The sequence below is a fragment of the Mauremys mutica genome, chromosome 3 (genome assembly GCF_020497125.1).
Source record: "Mauremys mutica isolate MM-2020 ecotype Southern chromosome 3, ASM2049712v1, whole genome shotgun sequence".
Taxonomy (NCBI): Eukaryota; Metazoa; Chordata; order Testudines; family Geoemydidae; genus Mauremys; species Mauremys mutica.
Window position 1 is genome coordinate 172,518,806 of NC_059074.1, and position 19,055 is coordinate 172,537,860.

General features: G+C 41.8%; 1 protein-coding gene across 2 annotated transcripts in view; it reads right to left on the reverse strand.

Annotated features, from left to right (window-relative positions):
- Window positions 1-497: 497 nt before the first annotated feature.
- The window catches only part of THADA (THADA armadillo repeat containing), a 338,022-nt gene continuing 319,464 nt past the window's right edge, over window positions 498-19,055 (reverse strand). For both annotated transcript variants that reach the window (XM_045011459.1, XM_045011458.1), the window contains 2 exons: window positions 2,655-2,821; window positions 498-1,483 (listed from right to left, as the gene is read on the reverse strand). In XM_045011459.1, coding sequence (XP_044867394.1) covers window positions 1,142-1,483; window positions 2,655-2,821 — 509 coding nt within the window. In that variant the 3' untranslated portion in view covers window positions 498-1,141. The remainder of the gene's footprint in view (window positions 1,484-2,654; window positions 2,822-19,055) is intronic.

Genomic DNA, 19,055 nt, shown 5'->3' on the forward strand with positions numbered 1-19,055 from the left:
CAATTTGCCCCAGGCCCCGGGCTCCGCAGGGGCCCCCAAGAGAAAAGCGGAGGCTCCCGCCTCCGCCCCTCTCCTGGAGCCTCAGCGCATCAAGCGCCGAGTCTCCGGCCGAGCCCCTGAGCCCCGCCCCGATCCGAGCCGCGTGGTGAGGGGGCGGGGCTGGGAGCTCCAACGGGGCCTGAGCCCCGCCCCGCTCAGAGCGGCGTGGGGAGGGGGCGGGGCAGCTGCCTCCGCTTGGCGTGGAGCTCACAGCCCCGCCCCCTCACCACGCGGATCGGGGCGGGGCTCAGGGGCTCGGGTAAGAGGCTGAGGCTGGGGCCGGGGCGGGGGAAGCGGGACCCGCCGCCGCGCAGCCCGGTCTTTGGTGGCGGGGGGCCCCTTCTGTTCCGGGACCCGCCGCCGAAGTGCCCTGAAGGCCCGCGGCGGGGACCCCCCCCCCCCGCCACCGAATTGCCGCCGAAGACCGGGCTGCGCTTCGGCGGCAATTCGGCGGCGGGAGGCTCCCGCCGCGGGTCCCGGAACGGAAGGGCCCCCCGCCGCCGAAGACCCCGGGCCCCCGGAATCCTCTGGGCGGCCCTGCCTTTACTTCCCTCTGGTTAAAAATGGAATGAAGTTAAATGAAGTTAAAAACTCTGATTCAGGAATGGGCAAGCAAAGGAAGTCAATATTTTTTTTTTTAAGAACAGTTTTTAAAAAAATCAAAATAAAATAGTATCAGGTTAATACTCTGAGTATGTTAAGAATTTCTACATGCTGACAAAAGGAAAAACAAAGTCAAGAATTATGGCATTGGAGTAGAGGAGGAAACAACTTGTGGGATAAAACACACCAGATTTGCAGGTGGCCTGCACCTGGATGAATGGAAAATATTAAGGTTAGCTGCTTTGCGTCCTACAGTAGCTCCAATAAACTATGCTGGTCTGAATGAAATTAGTAAATGCATTAAAAAAATATTCTCCTACAGCAAGTCTGACAAAGATTCAATGGACTCATGAAAAATGTGTTTTTAGCATGTACTATTAAAAAAGTTTACTACAGTCATTAAACAAATATATCCCGTCCCAAACCTAGAGAGAATTCAACTCTTTGTTCCCAATGTAGTAAAATGTATACAACCAGCACAGGACAAGCTGCCGGTGTTTCATTTTTCAGGATTTTCTTTGTTCTTGCAAGCATCATCAAGTTCAAGCAAGGTTAATATCTTAAGGCAAGTTGATATTCTTTCGTTCTGAATGGCTAATCTTGTGAATTCCACAGTTTTGGAAAATTCTGGAGTTGGAGGTAGCTCTTTAAGAAGCTGTGTAACAAGCTTCGCTTGATCAGATGCTCTTCTTGCCAATCGAAGGAATTCTCCTTGATCTGGCGAATTTAAGCGAGTGGCTGGTATGAGCAAGAACAGATGTTTACTAAGCTGTCTGACGTTAGTCAGCGTCTCTGCCCAAAAATTCACTTCCCCTTTATTAAACAGGTTGTCATCTTCCATCTCAATGAAAAGAAAAACAAGAAGGATCAGTGGTTTGATGATAAAGGGGAAATAATCCAATATTAAACAACATTAAGGAGAAATAATGCTGATATAAAATATTACCAAAACAGTTTATTTGCTGTTTTATGTGAGGGTAAGAATTCATATACGTATCTTCAATTTATTCAAAGATTTGGAAAGCAAAAAACAAAGTTTCCCAGTGTGCCAATGACATATCTCCAGAAATCAGGCGCTTATGATGTAACTTTTATTTTTGAAATAGTGGAAGTAAAAAATCAGCCTAAATATTAAAATGTGCGTTGGGGAGTGCAGAATTAGCTTGCCTTCCACTGTGTCACTGTCTTGTATTATACAGAGACCTCTGTAATCAGTATGGTAACTGGGTATATCATGGAGCTTTTGGAGTAGATTAATTAATAAAGGAAAATTACATCTGTCAACACAACAGTAGTAGAACATCAAAAAGACATACCTAACCCAAATGCTTAAGAAAAGTTTCATAAGACATTTGAATGGTCATTTTATCATATCAGTTGTCAGCCAGTGTTTTAAAGATGTAGCTGTTGCCACTACTACCAGTTTATAGTATTATATTCATATTTCTTGGCCTTTCAAAGGCAAGTTAGCACCTAACTTACAATATTAAGTTCTGTAGGCCCAATCCTGCGAAGTCTTGTTTGTGCAAATAGTCCTACCTACTGAAGTCAACGGTTTCAATGAGTGAGGATGATTCATGTGTGTAAGACTTCGTAGTATTGAGCCCACAGAATATAACAAAATTTGAAAGCTCTGGAAAAACTAGTACAATAGCATGAAGCAAACCAATAGTAGCAGGAGTAATGGGCTTGGACTTCAGACATGCTGAGCATCTAAAACAGCTATTAATGTCAATCAGTTCTATAGCTGATCAGCACCTCTGAAAATCAGGCCCTGCATCTTTGAAATGTTGAGCGACAACTGATATGTTAAAATAACCCAGGAAGACCATTACACTTTTTAAAAAAAGGGTATGATTTAGTGTTGACATCAATGGGACTACTTATATGAGAATTGCAGGATCAGGCCCAATTTATTTATTTATTTTAAACAGACTGTTGTCACTGTGAAGATTTTACTTTAAAATTTAAGTCTGTTCCATTTCCAGAAATTAAGTAGTTATTATTATTACCAGTGTTGTAGTCTCCAAATCTTTTTTTTGCTCATCCTCTCCCAGCAGCCACTCCAGTAACACTGGGACACCAGCACTGGTTTGATTCCACTGCTGAAGCAGCTCACACAGTATGCCAAATGCTAAATCCAAGGCCATGGATGCATTTACTACACGAAAGGCAAACTCTATGGAGAGAAAACAGGAACAATAATGTAAATTGAGACCAAACATCATTTTACATTAACAGTGGCATATAAGTGAGCTCTCATATGAATACCAAGGCTGAACTTAAGCAAATTTAGAATGCTAATTTACAGTCACAAGTAGTTAGAACTATATGCTTAGCCAACTGTGAGGGTTGGGCTCTTTTCTTATTTCAAAATAATACATGAAACACCTAAGACAATTACATTTAAAAATTACTGTTGTGCAGATAGTAACATTCAGTATTATGACAGGTTTCGGAGTAGCACCCGTGTTAGTCTGTATCCGCAAAAAGAACAGGAGTACTTGTGGCACCTTAGAGACTAACACATTTATTTGAGCATAAGCTTTTGTGGGCTACAAATATAGACAAAACAACTAAGGTTAAAATAAACCCAAAAGCCAGAAAAATTCAGGCCGTTTACATAAGAGTTCAAGGCATCTTTGGCCAGAATTGGGTTAAACACAGGTCTTGCTAGCAGGATGCTAATATAGTTTCCCTGGACAGTGCAGAAATGGATAAACCACTACGCTATAAACTGTACCCATAAGCTCTTCTCTACACTGCGTTTCTTCCCTAGATTTCCAGCTGGTGCAAATTATGTTTTAATCACTGTGTTTGCTTGCTCTCGATGACTATGGTAAAAATGCCAGCAACCTTCTAGAGCTCTGTCTACAATAGAGTTCCCATTGTTGCTATCAGCAGTAGAGCTCACTAGTGGTAGTAACAGTGGGAAAATATAGGGGGGAAATCCTAGTGCAGGCAAACTCCCTGTCTAGAGCATGATGTAAAATGGATTTTAGCAAGGTTCATCTATATTCACCAGAGAAAAGCTATTCATGCAAAGGGCTTATTTTTAAAGTAATGCTGTTCTTCAAGACACCTTTTTACCAGGACAAAGGAAGGTGGAATGATGTAATCACAGCTACCCAGAAAGTTAGTCCCACTTGGAGGCTGGCACTGACTTCCTCTGTCTGAGGATTCATTTCATCTGATGAAGGAAAAGGATTGTTGAGATTAAAAATGAACAAAAATGCAGACAGAAAAAAGACTAAACTGGAAGCAACTCCCTCTGAGCTGCAGCGAGGATCTCTCTTGTGTATTTTCCACTTACTTTACAGCTGATTTTTCAGATATGCAAATTGAACAACACATCCACAATGGAGTTTGACATCTGCACTAGGACTAGGCAAACACAAATGCAAAGGAAGGAAAGAAAGCAGTGAGACTGTTGGGCAAAGGAATGGGAGGGTGCAGGCAAGGCTACTGTGGGCATAGAGACCTGACAGGAAATGGGAGGGAGAAGGGGCATGATACTGGACAGGATAGGGCAAGGTACTGAAAGGGTACGAGGGGGAGCCTGGACAGGAGACTGTGAACATAAGAATGGCCATACTGGTCAGACCAATGGTCCATCTAGCCCAGTATCCTGTCTTCCTACAGTGGCTGGTGCCAAATGCTTCAGAGGAGTAAACAGAACAGGACAATTTATTAAGTGATCCATTCTCCTGTCATCCAGTCCCAGCTTCCAGCAGTCAGAGGTTTAGGGACACCCAGAGCATCAGGTTGTGTCCCTGATCATTTTGGTCACTAGAATTGATGGACCAATCTACCATGTACTTATCCAATTCTCTGTGAAGGGAGAGTACAATGATATGGGAAGGGGATGAAAGAGAGAACAGCAACTTCTCTGTCTTAAGAGTTTAGAAGAGGGTAAGCAGGAAGACGGGACATGCTGGCCGCTGCTTCCCACAGCTCCCATTGGCTGGGAACAGTGAACCATAGCCACTGGGAGCTGCGGGCAGCTGTGCCTGTGGACAGTCAATGTAAACAAACTGTCTCACGGCCCGCCACACAGATTACCCTGATTAGGGTGACCAGATGTCCCAATTTTATAGGGACAGTCCCGATATTTGTTTTTTTTTTTATATGGGCTCCTATTACCTCCCACCCCCATCCCGATTTTTCAGACTTGCTATCTGGTCACCCTAACCCCAGGACCAGTGCAACTTATTCTAGTTTAAACTTGCAAGTGAGCTGTTCCCCATGCTGCAGAGGAAAGTGAAACTCCTCCAGGGTCTCTGCCAATCTGACCCAGGGGAAAATTCCTTCCCAACCCCAAATATAGAGGTCAGTTAGACCTTAAGCATTTTGTCAAGACCCAACAGTTAGAAAGAACCTGGGAAAGAATTCTCTATAGTAACTCAGAGCCCTCCCCATCTAGTGCTCCATCACTGGCCGCTGGGGATATTTGCTACTAGCAGTTGCATACCAGCTGTATACCATTGTAGGCAGTCTCATCATACCATCCTCTCCATAAACTTATCAATTTTGTCTAATTTCAACCTAAACTTGCTAATGGCCAATTTATATCAATTTGTTCTTGTGGCAACATTGGCATTTAACTTAAATAACTCTTCTCCCTCCCTGGTATTTACCCCTCCGATGTAGTTATAGAGAGTAATCATGTCTCCCCCCAGCCTGTGTTTGGTTAGGCTAAACAAGCCAAGCTCACTGAGTATCTTCTCATAAGGCAGGTTTTCCATTCCTCGGATCATCCTAACAGCCCTTCTCCGCACCTGTTCCAGTTTGAATTCATCTTTCTTAAACATGGGAGACCAGAATGGCACACAGTATTCCAGACGAGGTTTCACCAGTGCCTCATATAATGGTACTAACACATTTCTCTATCTTTACTCGAAAAACCTCATCTGATGCACCCTAGGATTGTGTTAGCCTTTTTCACATATCATGGCTCATAAACATCCAGTGATCAATTAGTACACTCAGGCCTTTCTCCTTCTTTGTCGCTTCCAACTGAAAAATCTCCAGCTTGTAGCAAAAATTCTTGTTGTTAGTTCATAAGCACGTGACCTTGCACTTTGCCCTATTCAATTTCATCCCATTTCTATTACTCCAGTTTTCAAGGTTGTCCAGATCTTCTTGTATGATATTCCAGTCCTCCTCTGTATTGGCAATACCTCCCAACTTTGTGTCATCTGCAAATTTTATTTTATTTTATTACTACCACCATTTATTTTATTACTACCACTTTTTGTGCCAAAGTCAGTAATAAAAATCTTGAATAAGATTGGTTCCAAGACCAGTCCTTGAGGAACTCCACTAGTAACCTCCCTCCAACCTGACAGTTCACCTTTCAATATGATCTGTTGTAATCTCCGCTTTAGCCAGTTCCTTCTCTACCTTTCAGTTCTCATATTAATCCCCATCTTCTCCAATTTAACTAATAATTTCCCATGTGGAACTGGTGCCGCTCCTGCAGGTCTGTGCAGACCATTGGTGATCGCCGCCTGGAGCCCGAAGAACACTGCCTGGAGTCCGGGGACCTATGCCGGGTACTCTGGCAGGCAATCTGACCCACATCTGGGGGCTAGTGGTGCTGTTTGGGCGAGTGCTGACAGGGTGCCCCCTGCGGCGAGGAACAGTGCCGCACTGATGGGGACCATTGAAAGGGTCCCAAGGCTGGTTTACCCCTTGAACGGGGCACCTCAGTGGCCGGCATGGGTGGCACCGGCAGGGACAGAACGTCTTTTGTGGCCTGAAAGGCCTCAGGCGTGGATAGCACTGCCAGGTGCCAAGTGCCTCTGCTGCTCCCCAGGGTGGCGGGCGGATCTTTGAGTGGGCCCAACCACTCAGCGGGAGTCAGAGCCTGGCCACTATCTGGAGGGGAAGACCTGCCTCTCACAGGTCTTTGCTCTTCTCCGGTCCTCTCCTTCCCTTTACGGGACATAGGGGATCGCCCCCTCTTGGCCTTTCTTTGCTTTTTAGTCGGTACCAGGGATGGGGATCGGTGCCGGTCTGAGGCCAGTGCCGGTGGTGCGCTCTGCACTGAGGCTGCGGTGCAAGGAGCAGAGTTCTATATGGTCGGCTCTGAGGCTGGTGCCAGGGCCAACTCCATAAGGAGCGCTCGGAAACAGGGCCGTCCCTAGACATTTTGGTGCCCTACGCAACCACCCCACGGCTACAGCTCGCTCCGATCTGCTCCCCTGGCTCCCAGCCTTGGGAGGCAGAGGGGAACCGCCCCCCAGCACTCACCGGCGGAGCGGAGCAGGCTGGGGCCGGGTCGCTCTACTTACTGTGCAGTAAGTGCAGGCCCCACCCCTGCAGCAGACCTCAGGGGATTGGAGGCGGAGCAGGGCGGGGGCTTTGGGGAAAGGGTGGGGTGGGGGTGGGGGCGGGAAGAGTCGGGGCTGGGGCAGACCAGGGGCAGGGGCCATGGGGCACGCAGCTGCGCAGGGCACCAGGAAATGTAGTGCCCCAAATTTCCTGGTGCCCAACGCAGCTGCTTACTTTGCGTATGGGTAGGGACGGCCCTGCTCAGAGACGAATGTCCCGTTCCTTTTTGGTCTGCAGTCTGAAGCTCTTGCAAATGCGACATTTGTCGCTCACACGGGTTTCCCCTAAGCACTTCAGACAGCTTCTGTGGGGATTGCTGATTGGCATGGATTTCTTGCAACAGTCACAAGGTTTGAAGCCTGGGGACTGGGGCATGCCCCATCCCTATGCTAAGTCCCGTTTGGGACTAACAAACTAACACTAAATCTACACTAAGGGAACTATAAAACTAATGAATTTCTAACAACTATATACAGAAAGTTCACAACTAGGCACAGTTGAGAAGAGTAAGCTTGCTGATGCAAGGAGACATTCCAGCACCGTCACTGGCGGTCAGAAGGAAGTGAGGGTGGGGGGAGTCAGCGGCGCCCCTTACACCAGTGCATACGCATGCCACTCCAGAGGGCACCAGAGCCAGTCCCCTACAGATACTTCTGGCACTAGTGTATGTGGCAAGCGCACACACCTACACAGGAATGGACATGAGCAAGCACTCGAAGAACCAAGGTTGTCCCCTACAGCCAGTTCTTCTGTGAGGTCTTCACTACTCACCAATACCAAATCTAAAATGGCATCACCTCGCTGACTGTTTGGTGAAGAAATCTGTCAGCTATCACATCCAGGAAAATATGGGTCCTACTATTTTTAGTAGCACTTGTCCTCCAATCTCTACCTGGGAAGTTCAAGTCTCCCATAATCGCACAATTCCCAGTAGTATTTATTTAATTAAAAACAGTAAAGAAATCTCTATCCATATCCAAACCAGTTCCTGGGGGTCAGTAGCATAGCCCAATCACTGACGTTGATCACTTCTTTTTGGGACTGACTATATGTCCAGCTGCATACATTGAATCAATCCACCCTTTCTTTACTCACTACCCCAAGACAGCATATGTTCTATTACTCTAATTAACTGAACGATTAACATTAATAATTAGAGACACTGATGTACAGGAACTAGATTATTGAAGTATTTTTGCTGTTACTTTATCCATCACTCATCTGTATAATTTCTCATATTGAGATCATAGGTAGACATAGCAACCTGAAAATCCGGCATGGAGTAGATCAATGACTATATATGTGTAAAATGCTTTGAAGATGAATAGTACTACATAAGTGCAAAGTAAAAGGACAATAATTGATGTTATATGCATGCATAAAGAGGAAGAATACAACTTTCTTTATAGGTAACTTTAAAAGAATGTACATAGTTTTCACTGAAGTATTTAATGTTTATAGGCAATAGACAAACATCACTGATTTCAATTAGCCTTATATTATATATTACTTGATATTGTGTTCATAATTCAGAGTAATGTGACTGTAGAGTCCTAATGAAAGTGATTCAATGACCCAGTATTATAAGCCTCTCACATTGTAAACAATGTTGTTCAGAACCAGTTGTCTGTATCATTTAAATATTTTATACTTATATAGTCATTCAACTTACTACTACTAACGAAAAATAAAATAGCAGGAATTGAATCTGAAGAGTCAGACTGCAAGAAGCTACTAATGAACATAACAAACAATGTAAGCATTCCATAAAGGGCAGGATCTATAGGCTCATTCACTGCAGAAGTGTTGAAATGATCACTTATCAGTTCTCAAAACTCTAGGACATGTATAAGTTACAACATGCAAAAATGTCAGTCATAAACAAGATTATTATCTTGTTAAATAAAGCCACTTCAGTGGTTGAAATACACAGAATGCTCTGTGTTTTAAACTAGTAGTTACAAGATAAAGCATAAGAATTAATAATACTGCTTAAAATGAAAATAGAAGATAAAAATAAGGTATTAGATGTTTTTCTATGTTCAGGAAGTAAATTTTCATAAAGGGGGAGGGATAAGTACTATAGTGGTTTGGGTTTTCTTTGTTAATCCACCCGAGGAAGAAATAGACCTCCCACATACACATTCATATACCACAAGTCCTTTGATCATGCCAGATGTGAACATTTCTCCTGGTAGCCTATTATGTGTCCTCAAAATATACTCTTTTTAAACTTTTGTATTATACTAAGAATTGGGGGGAAAAACCCCCAAACATTGAGTACAGTGGAATGAAGTATACATACCAAGAATGATAAAATACAAACAAAACAGAAAAGGCAGGACACAGACTATGCGAACAAAGATTAAAAACTAGAGTTACGTGTCTATAAACTGTTTCCTAATTGGTTTTACACGAGTAATTGTCAAACAATAATTTAGCTTTAGTTTGCAGAATAGTGCAAATTATAGAAGAAAAGTTGTCATTCAATGCAAATATAAATAGAACAAATTGGTTCAATATTTAGAGCTCAGTATAAAAATCCTGTTGGGGCTCACAAACAACAACATTGTGCTATCCAAGAGCAACAATAGGTTTTAGAAGAATGAAATTAAAGGAGGATTTTTAGGTAGACGGGATACAATAAATCATGCTGAAATTTAGCAAATTTTACTTTTTGTAAGAAGTGCCATGGGATCTAGATAGGTAGGTAATTACATGGTTATTATGCCATCCTAGTAACTCAGTGACTCACAAATACCCTGTAAAGTAGGGTAATATTATCATCCTCATTTTACTGAAGCGAGGGATTGAATTAGTGACGTTCACAGTGAAGCTATGGCAAATCTGGGGATTGAATCCAGATATACTGAGTACCTTAAACACAACATGATACATGCCTCTCTTTTTAATGTATGACAGGTCAGGTTTTCAGTTTAACATCTCATCCCAAAAATGGCAGCTTCAGCAGCACAATGTCCCTAGGATCATGCTGCTGCATTGATTCAGTATTCACACAAAGGAAATCACCAGCTACAGACTCACTAGGAACACTTTTTGCAGCATCCCAAGTTTTCTTTGTACCTCTTCTCTATGTACTGAACAGGGCTAACCCTATTCTCATCATATAACATGAAATCACAACCCAGTGTCGTATTGCTGCAGACAGACATTTATCTAATATTTTGTGTGTGTACACATCACAAAATATGCAACGTCTTTAAGGGAAAGAAATTCCATTGACCTAGTGGGCTAGGGAAGAGAGTCTGGAAAGCTGGAGCCCAATTCTACAGCCATGCAATATATACAGAGAACCTGCTTACATGAAGCCCTTTGACGGCTCTTCCAGATGAGGATATAGGAAGAGAGATGGCAAATATGTGCATTGGTAAAACGGGAGAAGAAAAATACCCAAATTATAGAACAAGCAGCAGGTAAAAACCCAAGAAGGTCCATAGCCCTGACCTATTCTCCAGAGTCACTGCTTCAGCCTGACAGTCCTTTTGAACATATCAAAGGTTAAAAACAGAAGACAGATGAGCGAGAGAGAGAGAGAGAGAGAAAATTACTAACTTTTGTCTTAGCACCCCCAGAATGTCGGCCTGGAATTGTTGTTGGAAAATGTGCTCAGTTTACTGTACTCTGTCATTTCAAATTCATTTATAAATGAGGAAGTTCCCTTTTTAAAAAAAGACCATTTATGTAAAATCTATTCTGTAAGCAGATTCCTTTAATAATGTTTCATACAATCAAAGGAGATTAGATCATTTTAGTCCTCTAGAGAAATATCTTTCCCCATATTACATACAACTAAATCATCTGGTTTCCATTTCATTGCCTGAATCTCTGGTTTGTAGCTGTACTTGTTCATAATAACTTTTTAAGAGAGGCCTTTCCTTGACATCAAGTTAAGAAAAAGTCAAAGTATAACAGTTTTTCAAAACAAAGTGTTCAAAACTTGTTGGAAGTTCTTGCACATATTTTTTCTAGTCTTGGTCCACAAAGCATAGTGATACTCGGTGTTGGCTTTAAAGGTCTCATCTTATCATAATTAAAGAAGTTCACAACTCAGTTTATTCAGTCCTGTGCAACAAATATCCTTCATGAATAAAATAATTACTTGAAATTCTTTCTTGAGCCATAAGACACACAAAAATATATTTATCACGGAACTGTTTAAAACTCACTCTTCGAACATGGAAGAAAGAAAATCTTCTAGCTCTCACAGCAGCAGATAGATGTCCTAAGTATTAAAAATGTCTACCCTCTACATACCAGACTTGCTTTGAAACAGGGTTTGTTAGGAAATAATTGCAGACAGCAGAAATTCTAGAGGGGATGGACTTAGGACATTTACCACTTGCTGCCTTTATCACCTTTCACAAAGAAAACTGTACCTCAGTAGTCAGCAGAAAAACAATACTTCCCGAGTGCCATTTGACTGCTAAAAGTATTTATTAAAGAGAAACATGGAGAATCTCCCAGGTTCTGAAAATGAGTAACACCTATTTTTTTATTCACCTATTCATTCTAAATTTAGAAGAGAATAAGGATACAGGTTAATACGGTCTGCTTACTGAAATAAAGAAATAGTGGTAATATGAACATGGAGATTAACACAGTTTAAAAGACAAATACAATTAAAATTTAACATATACCTAAGAATTTGGTAATTGTGCTGTTCCATTTAAAGCTGCTCCTTTTTGCTTACTCCCAAATTCTGTGAGTGGGAAACCCTTCTTGCCAAACACAAACCGTGAATTGCATTTAAATTCAAAATTTTAATTAAAAAAAATAATTCTGTATCTTGTGCTAACAGACACCATTTCATTAAAAAGGATACTGTTTATCATATTGGTCACACATGGGGACCCAACAAAAATATAGGAAACCAAGTTGCTACTTGAATGTTGGTTTATAACATTAGTGACTAGTTTCTGTCCCACAGCTCTGGGACCTTTGTGCTCTTCAGATGAAGCTAAGGGAATGGAAAGGAGACATTCCCCCCTAAGCTGGAAGGAATCCCCAGCAAGGTTTCAGTCAGACAGCTCTGATGACACTTGCAGCCCTCAGCATAGGGGATGTGTTGGAGCATGGATGGGAGTGTCAGGACCATGGCTGGAGCACAATACACTCTGTCAATCTCTGGCAGGTTCCATAGGGACCATATCCAGCCAGCAACCTGAAAGCAGCCCTTATGCTTAACCTTAACCTACTCTATGGCCAGATCTACAGTAGGAGTGCTTTACAGTTTTAAGCATATTGGTATACTGTGCCAGCAAAGTGCTTCTAATGTGGGTCCAGCTTATACCGATAAAAGCCCAGCTGTGCCGGTATAGCTTATCCCCTCCCCACACTTTTGGCTTCTCCCCGTCACAGCTGCATCCAGTGAAAGGGGCACAGTTGAAGATCTGGCTCCAAGAAGAAGGAAAGCAAGTCCCAACTCTTCCGTGTCACCTACAAAAAATTGGTTAGCTAATAAAGCATAGTTTGAGGGGTAGTTATAGTTGAAGTCTTTGCATTTAATTTTTTTTCTTTACATTAAGGAGTATATAATTCTACAGCTTGATTATATCCTTCTTTCCCATCCCGGTATACTGCTTGAATTCTTAGAGTGTAAGCTCCTTAGGCCAAGGACTATGTTTTCCAAAACATAGTGTATATCTGTATACTGAATTCCTAGAACATTGTGGGTGATGCTGCAAAACAAAAAGTTTAAACCTGAATTACTATCTGTGGCCCCGATCCTGCAAAGATTTAAGGATCTGCTTAGCTTTATACACTGTGAGTAGTTCCCTTGGCCTCAATGGGATTATTCATAGTGACTAAAGTTAAGCATTTGTTAAAGTCTTTGCAGGGTCAGGAGGTTCATAAAGTCACAAATGATGTAATATTTTTAGAAAGATTGTGACTATTAGCAGAAATATGAGAAGTGACAATTTAATCTGGGGACAGGGGCAGTACCTGAAAAGTACCTTTTATTCTTATTTTTTAATTGACTAAATTTCAAGTTGAGGGTGTCCCTTTCGTTTCAGGCTTCCAACAGCTATTTTTAATCCTTTAAAACTTTTCTTAAGTGATAGCTATTCCATTTAAGGCCTTGATTCACCGACTTTTTTAAAGAAAAGTACTTTTTAAAAGAAAAGTATGTGAATCAAAACCCTTAATAGGATAGCCTATATTATAAGTGCAAATACAATAAAATACGTTTTAGGAAAGTTGATTTTACACCTCTACCTCGACTCACGCTGTTCTTGGGAGCCAAAAAATCTTACCGCGTTATAGGTGAAACCGTGTTATATTGAACTTGCTTTGATCCACAGGAGTGAGCAGCCCTGCCTCCACCCAGAGCACTGCTTTACTGAGTTATATCCGAATTCGTGTTATATCGGGTGGCGTTATATCGAGGTAGCGGTGTATTTTATATTAAACCACAGATTAATTCTTGTTAAAGATTTGTATAAATAGGCATTTCACTTACTGCAAACTGCACAAAACAAATTAGGCTTTTAATACTCTAATTACACATGTAAAGGGTGGTGTTAATAAATCAATAACTCTGTTATATGAGAACATGGAAAAGAGATCAAGTTAGTTACCCAGCACCTGAAGAGGATACCTCAACCTCTTTATATTCAAATTGCCTAACTGTGCACATGAATAAAATAATGGAGGACAACATGATTTACATAAGGTTATTAAAGCCTCAGGTTTTTAAGTAATCACTAGAGGTGGGATCGACAAAGGGACCTAAGTGTTGCAATGCTGAGTGTCATGGCACCTGACTTTTAGGCATCTAGAAAAATCACAGGAACAATACGGAGCCACAAAGCTGAGTGGAGAGAGATAGGCTCAAAAGCCAGCACGCTAGGCGGGGGGCCATCTAAGCTAGCCAATGGGCGATGCTGACAGCAGGAGGTGTGTGCTAAGCCCCAACTTCTCTCTCCAAGATAGGTGCCTAGCCTAGGCTGCATGGAGGTGCCTCTCTCTTTTTCCTCCTTTAGCAATGCACAACCAGGCCCTATCTCTGTTTAGAAATCCACAAATGGGAAACCACCACTTAGGTGGGAGATAGGTGTCCAGACGCATAAAGAGAGGAAGCAGTACGCGTAATCGAGAGGCTGAAACATAGGCACCTAATGAGTTTAGGTGCCTACTGGGCTTGGCAGAAGTTTTCTGGATCACTGTGGAACAAAACCTGAGACTTTGGCACCTCAACCCTAGACTTAGGTGCCTAAGTCTGTGGTTTAGACGCATAAGTACTTATGTAGATCTGGGTTTCTGTGCTCTTGACCCAGGCAAAACCCCTATTGCTTATGCGAGGAGAACAGAGTCAGGAACAATGTCTGGTGGTAGACTTTGTCTCTGAAGAAATACATTTGGCACCCAAAGGTACTTCCAAGTCTGTTTAGCATGGAAGTTAAGGAAAATCTCATGAAGGAGAACATCACCAATAACCCCTATTCTCACCCATGTCAGGTCAACAAATGTATCAAGCAGTAAATTGAGAAAAAATTAAAACTAAAGCAATGGAGATGAAAGAGGATGTTTTCTTGGAGAGATGAATTCTCCTCAATAAATATTAATGACAACTAAGATCTTTTTACTAAATTTCACTTTACCGGGAAACTTTATTTTGTGGGGGCTATGCCACTGCAATACAAAAAAAGAGGGTAAAGGAACTGAGGAGTAGCTAAAATCTTCTCTACAATTGCAGTGGTATATAGGTTTGTGCGCATTGCAGTAAAAGGCTGTGTCCACACTCATTGCTGTGTGCAGCTATACATCACTGTGAATGGCTCTGGTAGTGTGGAGGCAGCAGGACAAGTCTCTGGACTTGAACTGCTGGAGCCTTTCCCCACTGCCTTCCCTTTGCCAGACCGTTCCCTGCTGTCTCCCTCATGGCTAGGAAAGGCACCATCAGCGGGGCAGCATGGCACTACACTGTTCATAGTATAGACATGGAAGGCAATGGCTGGGCTTGCAGAGAGCCTGTGTAGAGTATATACTCTAGGGTTCAGGCTTGTAGGGCGCTCTACTCTATTTGCCTAAGCCATGCCTCACAATCTACACTGCTGTTTTTACCTGTGCTAGTGCCTCATGCAGTGCCCATACTCTATATGCCGTCACAAGTTTAGACCTACCCTCAATTTAAAAACTTTTTTTCCTTGGGATCTTCTGGTTCAATACCAAGCTTGGAGTAGAGAATGAACTATCGTGAAAGAGAAAAAAATGGCAGAATTCTAGAGCTCTGAAGCAGCCATATATGTTGCTGTTTTTTCTTCTGGTGTGCATTAAGTAGCTGCTACTTAAAACAAAATTGTTAAGTGTTTGGTACTGGCCAGTTCCATTGCTGCCAAAACAAAAAATCCCAGATACAAAGACCTGTCATCATCCTGCCTCAGTGTGAAGGAAGCAAATAACTCCTCCCTTTGCCATCCCCACAACATCTTCAAGTATTTACGTTCCTTCAAAAGTAGACGCATTTGGAAATCTCCTTGGAATTAAATATACTTGATGAAGAGCAAGGGGCAAATTGAGGGAGCTGGAAGGGGAAAAAATCACTCATGCTCCACTCCCTATGCCCTCTTGCTACTTTTCCTTTCCCTCCGCATCCACTGTCTTCTCACTTTTGTCCCTTGATTGCACCCAAACAGCCATTATGCACCACCATCCTAGTCTCTGATGTCTACCCTCCTCTACTCTCCCTTGGTTACTTCTGGACCTTTCTCTCTGAAGTTCAGCTTTAAGCCCTATGGAACAAAAGGCTACAATTAAGAAAAGGAACACATAGGCTATAAAAAAAAATTAGGAAAATCTTCCTGTCTGAAACAGCAGTGACTGGTGCACACGGTAGTGAAAGTACTGTTTCTACCACTGAGGCTATTACACTAACAGTCACCATCCACATTGCCACTACAATGGTGGAGACTGATGTGGTAGAGGGCACACCATGGTGAGACTTGCTTAAGCAAGACTAATCTAAAAGCTGTAGATGCAATGCTGGTGCACTGTGAGGAGCATTTCTAAGTGTGGGTGAGAGGCTGTTGCATACATACTAGGGGGACCACATGAAGTTGTCTAGCTTCTCTAGTGCAAACAAGACCGTAGATCTTGGAATAGTCTTTGGAAAAAGAAGTGGAAGCCTCATTATTTGAATAACATTTACAACATGGGCAGCATGGGAGCTCAATGCAAGAGACTACACAAGTTTCCTTTCTGCTTCAATACTAGTATAATCAGGAAAAATTTTTTGAATCTTTAAAAGTAATAAAGCAGAATATAGGCTTTCCTACAGTGTAATACTTTCAGCAAGATGCCCATTACCATCACTAAACTCAGAAATGGTATTTATAATTATAGTTGATTTTTAATTACATTTCATAGTTTATTAACGTCAAACTTCTTCTCAACATTTTGAATTTTCAGATTCCAGGGCTGAGCAAGTACAGTTGCCTTTTAAATATTCTCCCATATTTTTCAAGAACATCACAAATCACAAACATTGCATAATAGAACAGTAGTGCAACTGATGCGACTAAATGAAGTATTATCAGCAAAAGGTCCTCAGCCAGTCTTTGAAGGATGAGCTGATATTAATTAATTCCAACTGGTTCACTCTTCCATTGTAATTAATGGAACTGCATTCTGGATAAGTTCCTTTATCCAGATAAGGACCTAGTATTGTGCAATAACTCTACGAAGAACTTGTAATGATGAACTGGTGTTAAAATGAAATGTGGGAATATTAGTACAAGGTCACAGTGAGTCATGTGTTCTTATGGAATGTAATCCTCAGTGACTGGAAAAATAATACAACTGGGAGGAAGGAGCAATATAAAGCTCTCAGACAAAAGCACTTAGTTGATTTGAAATAAGTATCACCTCTTCCACGCCCCACCCTCCACACTTTCCCAATAAATGCTGGTTAAGGTAATCACAGGTTTCAGTCTGCTAGTACTCTGTCCCTTTCAATTATTCTGCTAAATGTTCTGAAATAGTAACTAAACTTTATTAACTCAGTGTTTTGGTACTTTTGGTAAGACATATCATTGCTGCATATTTTTATACGTAAATACTGGTGCAACATTTGTACTTCAAGGTTTGTTTGCTATCTTGATCTTTGTTCTAGGTATACACTTACCACCCCTGGTGACAACTGCTAACACAATAAACTATTCATTATTGAACTATGAAATATGGAGTAATTTTGCTTTTTGGCAAATCTTCAATATGTAATTAATGAGATATTTGAACTACCCCAAGAATTCTTAAGTTGCAACATGCTTTGATCTTGATCTGTATTTTTCTCTGAACATTAATTTACATTGTTATGGCTTCTCTTTCCTCTTCAACTGGCTCACTTCTAAAGTATGGGAGAATGCAGTTTCAGATTCATTGTGAGCTTTAGTTAAATTGAGCATGTCCGACTAGAGAAGACACTATCTAAATTACTATGCAACATCTGAACCTTGAATGTCTGTGACTAACTGAATGCAGACACTTTGAGTACTAAGTAGAACAGGAATTTTGGACCTCTGACTCAGTCTTGATGTCTCTTGAGGAGTCTTATAATTTTAATGCTGCTAGGGACCATTTTTTTTAAATAGAGATGATTTGCTTTTGCATCTTACACTTGTTTTATTTTCCCCATTTAAAAAAAGGAAGACATTTAACATGAACTGATTATGATGATGTTTTCCTAGAAAATAAAATAAATCCGGTGCAGTAAACATTTAAATCAAATAGTTTCAGGCCTGCCTCAAAATAAAAATATTTTGCTGTACTATGCTGGTCTGTTCTCAAAAACTGCAAAATTTCTTTTCTAAATAGTTATTAGGGTGTAAAAGAGTATTATTTATTTATAGTACAGGCTATTCACTGTGCAAACACATGGTGAAAGCCTGACTAGCTTCCAGTATTCACAGACAAGACAAAGGGTGACAGAGAAGGATGCAAAATACAAGTACAGGGATGGTTGGAAAGCAACATGTTAGTTCTATATTTTTGTATGCATGTGCCTACACACACAAAACTTTGTTTAAAACATTATTAAGGTTGCAAAGTCAAGCATTCAAAAGTTAGGAAATGCCAGAATTAAGATTGCCTGTGGAACCTTAAATTGGCCCCTCTATGATGCATTCTTTAATTGTATGCTCACATACTACTTTTTACCCCAAGATTCCTTGTCCTAGACCCATACTTCTTGCCTACTCAGTCCTTATCTCCACTCCTCAAGCATCTCATCCCAGTCCCAGTCGACTTGCCCAGCCAGGCCTTGTGTCCCCTCCAGGCTCATTGGCCAAGCCCCAATTTCCCTCACAGCTCAGTACAGATCTCCTTACCAGCCCAGTTCCAATCTCCCCTCCCCCCAACTCCTTGTACCCAGTCTCTTTGCCCAGCCTAGTCCCAGATCTCTTCTCCTGGCTCCTCATCCAACCTCTCTCTTTCTCCCCGCCCACTGCCTCCCAGTCCCAATCTGCCTCCCTGGGTTCCTCATCCAAGCTTGGTCTGCTCCCATGTCCTCCTTGGCTCCTTCTCCTAGTTTATTTTCTCAACACTCAGCACTAGAGCAGCTGAGATCAGCCATTAGAAGGAAAATCATTCTGAGCCCCTGGGCTGGAACATGCTCATCACTGTGTGGATGATGCATGCATAATCTGGTCAGCAGTCAGAGCTCAGAGGCTGCAGCATGCCCAATGGGGACAGAACCTTCTGAGTTTTAAGGTGCAATCTCTAGCAAGTCTCTTCTGAGTATGTGTGAACTGTGATTTTTCAAAGGCTTATAACTTGGCCAGATTTGGGGTGATTTTCACAGGGACAGCAAAAGGCACAACCCCTCATCCCCGCCAAAAAAATTCAAGTCCCTGCTGCAAAGCATGTGGGCACTAGAGCATTTTAAAGAAAAGGTCTCAATTTTTTTTTTTAAACACTGGCAAAACTATGTATTTTTCCCTAGCCTCATTCTTGGAAATGGGAACCATTTTGGCTGAAATTTTCAAAAACATTCAGCCTGAGGCAGACATCCTGCATGGAAAATTTCTGTCCAAATAATTAAAGTTTGGCAAAGTGATAAG